At 41.6% G+C, this 13,902-nt stretch overlaps 1 protein-coding gene across 1 annotated transcript in view; it reads right to left on the bottom strand.

The window, feature by feature from the left end:
* NSUN7 (NOP2/Sun RNA methyltransferase family member 7) overlaps window positions 1-13,902 on the bottom strand; it is a 111,122-nt gene that overhangs the window by 79,762 nt on the left and 17,458 nt on the right. The window contains exons 3-4 of the mRNA XM_082253836.1: window positions 12,558-12,688; window positions 1,825-1,977 (exon numbers count right to left, since the gene is read on the bottom strand). Of these exons, the coding sequence (XP_082109962.1) occupies window positions 1,825-1,977; window positions 12,558-12,688 (284 nt within the window). The remainder of the gene's footprint in view (window positions 1-1,824; window positions 1,978-12,557; window positions 12,689-13,902) is intronic.

A 13,902-nucleotide genomic window follows, 5' to 3' on the forward strand; every position in this document is an offset into this window, starting at 1 on the left:
ATACTCACCTTTCTTCCACTTCCATCCTCTGCGGCCGCAGCCCGCGGCGTCACTTCCTCTTTGCATTAATTCCTGGGAGCTGAACGTCATCGCTCCCAGGAATCAATGCGACTGCGCCGGCCCCGCTCGTCACTTCCGGTGCGGGCGCCTCATTCCCTGCTAAACAGCTTCTGGGCATGCCCAGAAGCTGTGGAGGGATGACGCGCCTGCACTGGAAGTGACGAGCGGGCCGGTGCAGGCGCATTCTGGGAGAAGAGGACGCAGAAGAGGACGCGCTGGCTTCAGCTGCCCACATCCGAGATGGCAGCGCTGGAGAAGAAATTTTCAAGCTAAGTATTTCTTCTAAAAGGTAAGTGCGACCCGGGACAGTACAGAGGCTATCCATTGTGGAATGTACTAGCCCTGACTGTCCCGGGGGTATTTTTAGCTAAATTTAACCCCCGTGGCCGAAACTCGCTTTAAAATAAAAAAATGTTATATGGAGTTCATGTCTAAGAAGTCCGTGTGGACTATCTGCCACATCCCGAAAGGTAAGAAAGGACAAGATTATCCCCCCAGTGGGACTTTTTAGGCAGTGAAAAAGAGTATATAAAGTAAAAAATATTATTTTATTCAAAAAGAGTAAAAGATGCAGAGTACATCATATAAAATGGTATAGCAATATACATGCATTCGTGTACATATGATACTGGTTCAAGGTGAACATGGTAGGGACATCAATCCAATGTATTCACAGATACGAACATGTTTTGGACAAATCCTTCTTCAGGGATTTTGAACCCAATATAAATATTTGTTTAATATAGCAGTTTGTAGGGTATTTAAATGCCAGTTTCACCTAAAATGCAATACAAAAAGTCCCCCAATGGGGCAAAATTGAATTCAACTGGTCACCAATGTGTTCTTTTTGTCTGGCAAAGTGTCTCCACCCAATAGTAATGGAAGGAGAGCATCTCTGGAGCCACAGCCGCGCACACACCACCCTCAAGGATCGGAATGAAATTAAATGAATTTAATTTCATGCTGTGTACCACAAACACCAAAAGGAGCTCTCTTTACTCAATACAGGTCCAGATGATTGCTGACACTTGGCGATCCTTGAGGACGGTGTGTGTGCGGCCGTGGTTCCAAAGATCCTCTCCTTCCATTATTATTGGGTGGAAACACTTTGCCTGACCAGTTGAATTAAATTTTGCCCCATTGGGGGCCTTTCTGTTCACCTTGAACCAGTATCATATGTACACTAATGCATGTATATTGCTATACTATTTTATATGAAGTCCCACTGGGGGATAATCTTGTCCTTTCCTATCATTTAAAATACACCTATGATAAAAAATACAGACCCTTCATTTCTTTCTGTGGGCAAGGGTAAGTGGGTAATCTTACAAAATCTGCAGGGGATCGAAAAATGATTTTCCCGACTGTAGGAAATAATTGTCACTGTTTTTGGAGACAAAACAAGATTACAATTTTATTTTGATTTTATCTAAAAATAACAATGTTAGGATGATAAGTTGGGGAATGTTGTTCTAGGATGATATTATCAGTATGAGTAGTCATTAACTGTGATATATCTTTGCTAATAAAATAATGTATCCTAAAAAAAAAAATGTATAAAAGATAAAAACATTAAATTAAACTCTCAATAGATTTTTCAAAGAATGTAATTATACGTAGATTACACTAGGGTGTGTAAGCCAATACCTGACAAGGTACCACATCTTTCACATATCACATCACTCTAACAGGGTTATGTATTCTTGTCACTCTGTGGTCAATCAAATGAGACACAAACAGGCATAAAGGAAAGCTTCATCATACCTGACTTTGGCTGTATTGATCCAAGCATTGAGTGGTATGGTTGAAGCTCTTTGTTCCTGTTTCCGTACAGTCTCTGGTAATATGTATTCAATGGTCGGAGCTGAATATTTAATTCGGCATTTTGCAAGGGCAGCAGCAAGTTTGGTTTTGTAGCTAAATGAAGTAACATAAGACATTAACTATATTCATTTTCTTTTTCTTGGAATGTAATGCTTCTAAACACAAGCCAACCACTCCTTATGCTAAAACGTAGGGTCTAATTTACAAGATGAAATTGACACTTGAAGAGTACAAGGCAATTTCATTAAAAATAGAGTTGCAGAGAAAGAAAATACAGGTGGTGGATACTTTCTTTGGTCTCTCAAGAGTTTTCTGTATTTGGGAAGTAATCTTTGCTTGTTACCATTGCAGCATAAGGCTACAAAACAGTGGAAGGTTTAGGTATGACAACCACACAGTGTATTCTGTAAAAAGAGATAATAGCACAAAAGAACACTAGGGAGAAAAACCAATGCAGGGATTTTTTAGTGTTATGTGATCTTTTATACTCTCTTTTATATCTCTGACTTCTGAAGTCACCATGGCAATATGAAAACATGAAGATCTAAGACTTAAAATCACTCTGTGGTTATTTTAAAGTGCTAAACAGGCAGGAGATAGAGAAAGCAGACATCCAGATATATCTGTTTGTATGATCATATACATCGTAAAGTTTGCTGGGAGTCCTAAAATGGAGGAATTCTAAAATATATGAAATGTGGCATTTTGCTTGGGCCTATCCCCTCCCCACTGTGGGGGGTTCACATGGCTATGATAAAGGACACCAAGTGATACTGGTAAAAGAGGTTGTAAAGGTTTGTTTTTTTTTTCTTTTATAAAAATAACAAACATGTCATACTTACCTGCTTTGTGCAAGAGTTTTGCACAGAGCAGCCCCCATCCTGCTCTTCTGGAGTGCCCCACCCGTGCTCCTGGCTCCTCCTCTTCATTGGGGGCCCCAGAGAGCTGCTTTCCATTGGGGCACCTGTGCGGAGTCGCTGCTGAGTCCTCTGACACAGACAATGGGACTCGACCCCACCCCCTGCGTCATTGGATTTGATTGACAACAGCCAATGGCTTCCACTGCTATCAATCTATCCAATGAAGACAGAGATAGCGGCTGGAGCCACTGGGCTTGTGCACATCGCTGGAACGGATGGGCTTCGCTAAGAAAAAGGGGGGGGGGCTCTGAGGTCACCTGCAGCAAAGAGACGCCAGGATTCTCTATAGCAGCTCTTCTCAATCAGGATTCTGGGGAACCCTAGGGTTCCTCCAGAATTTGCTAGGGGTTCCTTGAGTTGTGGCTGAATGATCTCCCATCTGATTGTGCCTGAACAGTGACACCAATCATCATTTTAGCTGTATGTAAAGCATTCTGACAATCACTGTAAGTGACATTCTTCCCTGTGACCACCAATGTAAGGGAATTCTTCCCACTGACCACCAATATAAGGGAACATTATTTTCTCTGACAACAAGTGTAAGGGGCATTCTTCCAATGTAAAGAGGCATTGTTCCCACTGACCTATAATGTAGGGGACATTCCACCCACTGACCACCAACGTAAGGGACATTCTCCTCACTGACCACCAATGTAAGGAACATTCTTCCCACTGACCACCAATGTAAGGGTATATTCTTTCAGCTAACCACCAATGTAAAGGGAAACTTTTTCCCCAATGACATTGGGAACGGGCGTTCTTCCTACTGATCACTAATGTAAGGGGCATTTTTTTCCCACTGACCACCAATGTAAGGGGCATATTTCCCACGGGCCACCAATGTCAGGGACATTCTTCCTACTGATCATCACACAAAGTTTAATACAGTAATATGGCAGCATAAACGTAACATAACTCTTCAAAAAAAACACAAAAATATTAAACAAAAAGACACAGGCAATGTATTAACCTGTTTGCAGTATATCGAGGACTATAAAGGCACAGATGCTCTTTAACCACTTTACCGCTGCTCACTAGAGTTCTACTGTGGCAAAGTGGCTCTTGTAGGTCTGACGACGTAGACCTACGTCGGCAGACACTCCCCCTTCTCGGCGGCGCGCGCGCGCTACCGGAGGCTCGCTCCCACTGTATTCAGTCACAGCGTCGGGCCAGGGGAGGAGCTGTTCTTCCCCGATCGTCGGGGAATCGAGTCTGGAGATCCGCCCGCTTGTGTAAACAGAGCGGGTGGATCTCCTAAGTGACAGGCAGTGTCAGATTGCAGGGTTCAGCATAGTTGAACCTGCGATCTGTCCCTGTGTCACTCATTCACCTCCCCCCACACATGTCAGTAAGCACCAGGCATACATTAACACCTCCCTCTCCAATAAAATTAACCCCTTCCCTGCCAGTGTCATTTTTACAGTAACAGTGCATATTTATAGCACTGATTACTGTAGTAATGTCACTGGTACCCCCAAAAGTGTCAAAAATGTTAGTCAAGGGTCCGATCTGTCCGCCGCAATGTCGCAGTCCCACAAAAAAAAAAAAAAAAAAAAAAAAACGCAGATCGCTGCCATTACTCGTTAAAAAAAAAAACACAAAAAACGACAGAAATCTTTCCCTTAGTTAGTAAACGCAATAACTTTTGCGAAAACCAATCAAAATACGCTTGTGATTTTTTTTTTACCAAAAATATGTAGCAGAAAACAAATTGGCCTAAAATGATAAAAAATTTTGATTTTTACATTTTTTGGGGGGGGAATTTCATATAAAAAAAATGAGAAAAATATTGTTATTTTTTCAAAATTGTCGCTCTTTTTTTGTTTATAGCGCAAAAAGTAAAAATCGCACAGGTGATCAAATACCACCAAGAGAAAGCTCTATTTGTGGGAAAAAAAGGTCGTAAATTTTGTTTGGGTATGGCGTTGCATGACCTCGCAATTGTCAGTTAAACTCGCACAGTGCCGAATCGCAAAAATTGGCCCAGACGTAAGACAGCAAAATCCTCCGGTGGTAAAGTGGTTAAAAAGCATTATAGATTGCATATAATTCACTGAGACTATGACTGTACTTGGTTAGCTCAGTTGCCCAGAAAGATTGAGAAAAGGCATTAAAGTCGTCTGAACGGAGGGAAACTTGAGGGGTACATAATCTTTGCAAGTTCATACAGGGTGCTGTGTTTTTATTGTGTTTTTATTGTGGTGCAAGGAAAGGACTGTCCTCAAAAAAGATGATTCTCTTCTTCCCTTTGGCTTATTAAACATATTGGGACTGAAATAGTTATATGAGTGACACCCAATGCATTCAATAAAAAGCTTTATCTGAATATTATTGTGCTTTGATTATATTTAGCTGTCCACATTATAGATTTCACTTTCACAGTGAGTTTATGGCACATCATCTACTGGGTAGATGTTTATTACACCCATTAACAATATATATGACTATGGTTCATAAGGGACGCCCACTAGAATAAGTTCTAGCCGAATTAAGAGAGGGATCCAGGGAGATAAACACCAGATGAGCATTTGAAAACTAGAGTTTTATTTTATGTCAAATATTACAGAAAGTAATGGAATGAGAAAATGAAGAGCATAATAGAAAACTAAGACTTGCAATAATATTCCTCCTTAAGGAGCTCTAACAATAGGAAACATAGTATGAAGAATTGTTCTTTGAAATAAAAATTTCATGTGGCCAATAAAATAATTCAGTGAACTGGTAATTTAACTCAGGAAACACTACAGTTTGATCAGTGTTTCATTACATTTTCAATGATTTTATGCCACTGGATAAGGCAGGGAGTTTACAGTGCCTTTACGGGTTGTCAGGATTCAACAGCTGAGATGACCAGATCTGTGTAGCTCCACAAGGAAACTGAGACCAAATGACATACAGTGGAGTGAATTTATCAATAGTAAAAAAAACGATATGCACAGACCAACAAACACCTTACATAAAAAAACAAGTGAACCACAACCCTATAACCAAAATGCCTAACAAAGTAATAGAAATAATAAACTAACTGTATAAAATATGTACAAAATACATACAACGTGGGAATACCAGAAATGCAAGAAAGGGGGAATCAGGACTAGGTACAGGAAAAGGTGAACAGATGTATGTAAAGGGTAGGATAAAGGACTAGATCAGGAGCAGGATAAACTGACATATAGTATATGGTAGCAAGCAAGGCAAACGCTGACGCGAGGTAAACTACCAGAAGGATTTAGGTACCCTCCCAGCAGCTAAGGCCAGGTGGAGCTGATTACTGGAACCTCCTGGCTACTGGCCGACACCCACTGGTGGCCACTAGGACTACAGCTTTCCGCCCCTGGGGAACCACAGTGCCACCAGTAGGTGAACCAGGTCCTGACACAGGTATATTTGCTGATGACACCCAAATATATCTCTCCACCCCTCAGCTCACTCCATCAGTCTCCTCACGCATCACCAGCTTACTAATAGACATATCAGCCTAGATGTCACATCACTTCCTCAAACTCAACCTATCCAAAATCGAGCTCATGATATTTCCTCCCCCACGGTCCTCTTCCCCTGATTTCTCTGTCAACATCAACGGCATAACTATCAACCCGTCCACCCATGCCAAGGTCCTAGGTATAATCCTGGACTCTGAACTATCCTTTCAGCCACACATCCAGTCACTGTCCAAAGCTTGCCGCCTCAACCTCCGCAACATCTCCAAGATACGTCCCTTCCTAACCAATGATGCCACAAAGCTTCTAATCCACTCCCTGGTCATCTCTCGTCTCGATTACTGCAACTCCATTCTCATTGGCTTACCTTTAAAAAGACTATCCCCCCTTCAGTCCATCATGAACGCTGCTGCCAGGCTCATCCACCTTGCAAACCGCTCTGTGTCTGCTACCCCTCTTTGCCAATCCCTCCATTGGCTGCCACTCAACCAACAAATTAAATTCAAGTTACTAACCATAACTTACAAAGCCATCCATAACTTGGCACCCAGTTACATCACTAATCTGGTCTCAAAATACCAACCAACTTGTTCTCTTCATTCCTCCCAGGACCTCCTGCTCTCTAGCTCCCTTGTAACCACTTCCCATGCTCGCCTCCAGGACTTCTCCCAAGCTTCTCCCATCCTCTGGAATGCTCTACCCCCATCTGTCCGACTATCTCCTACTTTGTCTACTTTCAGACGATCCCTGAAGACACATCTCTTCAGAGAAACCTATCTGGCATCCACCTAACAACTGTACTTTCATTTTCTCCATCAGCTTATCCCCCACAGTTATTACCTCTTGTATCTCTTGACCGTCCCTCTTAGATTGTAAGCTCTAACAAGAAGGGCCCTGTGATTCCTACTGTATTAAAGTGTATTGTATTTGTACTGTCTACCCTCAAGTTGTAAAGCGCTGCGTAAACTGTTGGCGCTATATAAATACTATATAATAATAATAACCAATGTTCATAACTAGGCACTGGGGAGTGGAATCTTTGGCTTACAAAATAACATGCTGAAGATGGCCATACACTAAGATCTCCTATGTTCAGCCTTATCGATTTCCCTGTCCACACTAAACAGCATGGATGGCGGAATGCCCCCTGTAGACTATGGTATTCTAAACACCTAAACAATGGCTGCATGTGATTGGATGCAGTCACTGTCCAGCAAACAATTTTCTGCCTTGCTCCTTCAATCTTCAGATCAAAGGGTAGGAGGGTGCTGACAGGGCCATCCAAGGCTCAAACTTCAGATGGCTCATCAGGAACCGTCCAAATATTCACTCTGTGTATGGCCATCTTAAAGCACTTCCTGCTATTTTTTTTTTTTTTTTCCCTAGGCCAGAATGACCTTGTGTCCCACTGCCTCCTAAGATTCTCCACAACTTGATGCAGAGTTCAAAGAGACTTGCAATTGTTTAGGATATATTAGAGACCAGTGAAACGTGCACATGTACAGGGCAATTCCACACATGTGCAAACAAGCCACAGGTCTCTGCAAGGACCTAAAGACTGACACATCTGCACAGGTGCCAGATAATTAAAGATGATGGCACCGAAGACAGGGGAGATAACAATATCCCGGGTAAAATTCTGCTTTAAGGACTGTGTGTTTTAAAGAACGCCAAATTCAGTGAAGGTAAGTATACACTCCTTCAGTCTGCTATCAAGAGAACCTAGTTTGGGGAAAGTATAGGTTTGCTTTAATACACTACACAATGGGCCATGTGAAAGAACCCAAAGGTCACGTCAACAACAAGCCTAGAAAAAGCAGAGCAAAGTTATAATCTCTTTTTATCCATCTCTTTCTCATGTGCATGTAGGCAGCCATACAAATAAATCCATAGAAATACTGTTTGTGTATGTAGAATTGGAATGACAGATCCAGTAATACTTGTGCATACAGTGATGCAGGTAGACTGCCAAGTGACGGATGAAAGGATGATTTTTATCACAGTGTAAATATCAGTTTTATTCCTCATGACTTTGGAAACATTTGTCACACAATAAGTCAACAGTACTTTGATGGCTAAAGGAAAAGTGTTTAATAGGAATACCGAGCTGGTGCAACACTCATATTTGCCAAATCTATCCTAGATAACATAGTAACCTTACATAACTTAAAGAGCTCATAAACGTACAACCTGCCTGAGTGGACTTGAGCTCAAACACAGGGACCATAGTTTTCAAACATGCCATTTAGTACAGTCATGGCTGAATCCGATAGCTGTGGAAGTTATTTGCATAAGAAAATGTTTTTGGGATAGTGTGAGTGAAAACCAGAGTGTGTGCAGCACTATGGCAACTGCAAATCTAAGTAGAGACTAAGATGGCACCATCTTTGGTAGACAAGGGCATAGGAGAGTTTAGTTTCACTTTATATAGAAAAAACAGTACAGGGTATCAGATCAGTAATTTAGAATGACATTATCTAAAAAGTTTAAAAACAAATAAAAACCTACAACCTACAAGCACTGAAAACATTTTTTAACAATTACTCTTCAGTTTAAAGTTAAAAATGGCAGCAGCTGTTAATAAAAGCTGTATTCCAGGCCCATAGACTCCTTCTACAACAGTGGAAGAACAATAGGGCCCCCAGCCATAGAGCATGAGCGGACTCTAGTTTTTATGGATGTCGACCCAATCCCTCTTTCTTCCGTACCATGGATTCCGCCCATGCACTGACCCAAATCTGACCCAAATCTGATTTTGACTCACACCCTCTCAGTCTGGGATTCCATTAAATATTCCACTCGTCTTATATCCCCCATCTTCCTTTCTTACCCCTGCTTAACTGCCCTTTGTTCCCATCTGGGTTGGAGAATCCCAGAGTTTTCAATGATGGAAGCAAAAGGGTCTTGCCATGGTTCATTCTCTGCTCACGACAGAGGAGTCTGTTCATATCAATACTTACGGGGCTCTAACGAGATCTTGAATTGAAATTTTTTAGATTTCTACAAATTCGTCACTTCATTGAGTCTCCTACGAAGCATCACAAACACCCATTATTGTCCACTGCTTTTGAGGCCAGATGTCAAATAATTCCTACTACTCAGGGTCTGATTTTATTCTTATATTCCTCCATATTGAGCAATACTGGACCACAATAGAGTACAGGTGTGGGAGGGTGGGGTGCTCAACCCCAGAAGTCTGGACAGGACTGAATACATAACAAACAAAGAGCTGGGGGGGCACACCCTGAACATGCATTTCTAAAGCTGGTGCAACTATGAACAAAGCAACATGCACATCTCTCCCAGTAAGGAGTAAGCATCTCCAATGGTGAGAGGTTGGATTCATCCTTCTTTTTATGCATAGTGTAGGACCCACTTACAATGGGGTACTTTGACGTAGTGGTGGGCTTGAGCACGATATGGCCATATGGTGGGACCAAATCCCCATTTTTTGCCTTTATATTTGATAGTCATTTATTTTGCATGTGTGCGCTATTTTCTGTAAATATGCATGTCGCTTGGTTCATAGCTGCACCAGCTTTAGAAATGCATGTTCAGGGTGTGCCCCCCAGCTCTTTGTTTGTTATGTATTCAGTCCTGACCAGACTTCTGGGGTTGAGCACCCCACCCTCCCACACCTGTACTCTATCAGTGTCCACTAGCAAGCAGATATAGGAGGAGTCCCTTATAATGCAGTTGCACATCTCTCCCAGTAAGGAGTAAGCATCTCCAATGGTGAGAGGTTGGATTCATTCTTCTTTTTATGGATAGTGTAGGACCCACTGACAATGGGGTACTTTGACGTAGTGGTGGGCTTGAGCACAATATGGCCATATGGTGGGACCAAAACCCCATTTTTTGCCTTTATATTTGATAGTCATTTCTTTTGTATGTGTGCGCTATTCTCTGTAAACATGCATGTCGCTTTGTTCATAGCTGCACCAGCTTTAGAAATGCATGTTCAGGGTGTGCCCCCCCAGCTCTTTGTTTGGTAAATACTGGACCACAAATCCCTATGTACTGTGACAAATGGATAACAGACTTTGGTTCTGACCCACAACCAGGCGACTGGCATAAATTGTGGGAGGCCCTGTTTAAATCTTCTCAACTCTCCTGGCTCTTTAAAGTTATGCTTTGATGGTATTTTACCCCAGCTAGGATCGCAAAATGTCTACCATCGTACCTGTCCAACTGCTCTTGAGGTTGCCCAGATTTGGGCAATATAAAACATATATGGTGGACCTGTCCTAAAGTCTGGAGAATATGGATTAGGGTATACACTTTGGTTGATACAGTTCTCTACGTGAATTTACAGAGAGACCCATGGGAGGCACTTTTACATAAATCTTTTACAGACCCTACCTGTTGGGAATGCACTCTAATCACTCATATTTTTATGGTGACAAAGCAAACTATAGCGCGATCATGGGAGACACCACTTCCTAGCTTCAAAGAGGTTAAGAACCACGGTACGCTCAATAACAAAAGGTTGATGTTTTGTTTAGGACAGGTATGACAAACTCCAACGGACTTGACAGCCCTGGATTGGCCATTTCCCGCCTTCTCAAATTACCTCCTTATTTTTAGAACTGTAAAAGTTCCATGTGGCTCAGCTCAAAAAACCCTGGGGTACCTGTCTCTCTCCCTTCTCCATTTCCCTTCCCTCTCTCGCTTTCTCTCTCCTTCTCTATTTTCCTTGCTGAATGTCTTTCCGTGCTTCCCTCCCTCATCGTTGAGCTCCTGTTGGCTCCGGATGAACAGTATAGGCCATGGCCGTCTACATAATTTCTTTTAACTCATATCTTCCATTTGTGCCAAAGAATCGTGAAAGCATCAGTGGTTCAGACTGCATGATATTGCCTCGATTGCCTGGATGTTGTTCTTTAGGCATTTTTTGTGAACAAATGTCTTAGACGCTCAACTTATTCTCACAAATTGATGTTCTGTACCTCCTGTCTTATCCATGTTCTCTTAAAGTTTTAGATTGTTGCCTGCTCTCATTTTGCATTTGGGGAGCAATACTTGTACAAAGTGTACTCGTATTTTTTATGTACACTAAGTTTCTGTACCGCCTTATTTCTCTTGTTATATTGAAAAACTTTTAAAAAATCGAATCAAAAGAAAAAGTAATTTTTCAGCATTGGGGATGCCCCGGTAAGTTTAAAATGCTTTGGGGTATGGGCTGGCAGTTCCAGGTCTTGCAATGGTGGACCTAGCACTGGATAGAATTCTGGGTTGACTTTATTTGTACAAATTTTATTTTCTTTTTATGGGCCTGTTGGAAATGTCACACAATTGTCAATCTTTTCTTACCACACCCTTCTTCACCGTATGTGTACTTTGCAATTCTGCATCATCAATGGGATTGTGCTTTATGGCTTTATACACACCCTACCAACATTTACTGTGTCCGCAGGAAAACGCAAAACGCAGCAAAATCATGCTGAGATTTTGCTGTGGGTTTGCATTTTCCCCTGGGCGGTGGCCAAAACGGTCCTATCATGAACGCAATTCTTCCACATTCAAACTTGATGGAGGTTGAAGCTCACCTAACCGCAGCAGCTCCTACACTCTGGTAAAAGTCTATGTGTACTTTGACACATAGGCTTTTATGGAGTTGAGTTTAGGAGCTTTTACAAAAAAAACGCCAAATGAGTACATCAGGTCCAAGAGTGTTTACCACTCTCTGGATGTACTATATCCTGTATAGATAACGGGAACTTTAGAACACCACTACTGACTTGTATACTGATTGTATTTGTTGTATTTATTTGTTAAAGTTCAATAAACTTTATTTCTGATTAAAAAAATAAATTATAAAAATGGCAGAGGTTGAATCAAGAACACAACTTAGACATACCTTAGGTGTATTTACTTAAAAAAAAAAATAATTGTATAGTTTTTTTTTTCCTGTGCAAATGGAGTAAAAAAGCAGACGGTATTAGGCTATTTCCTGTGCTGAGTGTTTTTTGATTTCAAATAGAAAATACCGATTTTTGGCCACTAGATGGTGCTACCTATAATAGTACATTGTTATGATTGTTAGCACCATCTAGGGGTCTAATGTGGTATTTTCTATTTTAAAATACATTTTTTAACCAGCACAGGAAATAGCCTAATAACATTCATCTTTTTCCCTATTTGCACAGAATGTACTTTTACTGGATGATTTGCTATGCAAATGTTTTATAAATACATCCCACATGTTTTTTAAAATGTTCCAGATAATTATAAAGATGACTTTCTAGTTCTGTTTATGTGAACACTATTTTTTATCGCATACAGGTACATTATGTGATATAAAATGACTCACCCATACAAAAAGTTTTCTACTTCTCTTACATCCTCTATCACTTCATCATTGTTTGATATGTAGCGTGGCTGAAACTTGCGGTCTTGGAAATCATATAACATCACCACCACTAAACTAGTCATTTCGTCTGGCTAAAGGAACATAGATAAAATAGAAGTAGATGTCAGATATAAGAGAATTTATGCATTTATGTATTGCAATAACACAAACACAATGCTTGCTTATATATTAAGGAAATATTGTTATGATGATTTTTTTTTGTCACAGTTTCTAAATTTAGATCAGGGGTCTCCAAACCTATCAGTATGAGGGGCACATTGTATACTTAACAAATATTTGCGCTTTGAAAAAATCCCCATCACAGCCCCTTACATCAGAGTGCCTCTTACATCAGTGTCCCCATCTGAGTCCATTTTACATCAGCATCCCCATTACAGCCCTGCTTACATCAGGGTCCCCACTAGTGGCCATCAAGGTCCCCATCTGAGTTCCCACTTACATCAGAGTCCCCCCTTCACCATATTTCCTATTAGATCAAGGTTTCCCTTCCATGGTTACCCAGATGATGGATGGAGGGGGGGAAGGGGGGTGGGGGGGGGGTGGTTTGAAGTATAGTCCATAAGCAGACTCTGCTGACCTTAATCTTTATTAATCTATGCACTCTGGGGATAGCCACTGACCGTAGCTGAGGGCCAGAGAAAATCTTGTAGTGGGCCCCCATTTTTGATATTTGGAGACCCTTGATTTAGATGCAAGGAAAATAACTTTACATTCAACCCTCCCTTTCCCCCTTCAGAGCATTTCCCAACATTAATTTAATACTTTTACCCTGTTACTGTAGCTTTTATTACTTCCAGTGGCATTATTACCAGGCAGGTAAAATTCAGGGGAAGCTGCTGTGAGCTACAAGGTGCCCTGTATCAGTTCCCTTTGATGTAGGCACCCTCCAGAACTACATCTCTCAAGAGCTCTTTCTCCACACACCAGTATTGCCAACCGTCAGAATTTTTACTGGCAGCCAGTAAAAAATGGGCACTTTTCTCCTGCCAGTAAATGCCAGTGATAGGAAAAGGTTGCCAGTAAAAAATATGCCAAGATCACGAGACAATCTGAGTGCCTGCTACAGTGTGTTCAGGCAGAGGCAGTGCCTGAGCGTGTTGTGTGATTTCATGGTGTAAGGGAGCCAAGAGGAGCCTCATGTGCGGGTCTGCAGGACGGGAGCAAGGCAAGCCAGAAGCAGGACTGTCAGTACTGTTTGGACTGAAGGGACTACCTAGTGTGGGGAGAGACTGTCACTGTGACTCAGGAGGGGATGTGTCGTGTTGGTGAGGTGTCATCATCATCT

Source organism: Pelophylax lessonae, assembly GCF_965119305.1.
Source record: "Pelophylax lessonae genome assembly, chromosome: 1".
Taxonomy (NCBI): domain Eukaryota; kingdom Metazoa; phylum Chordata; class Amphibia; order Anura; family Ranidae; genus Pelophylax; species Pelophylax lessonae.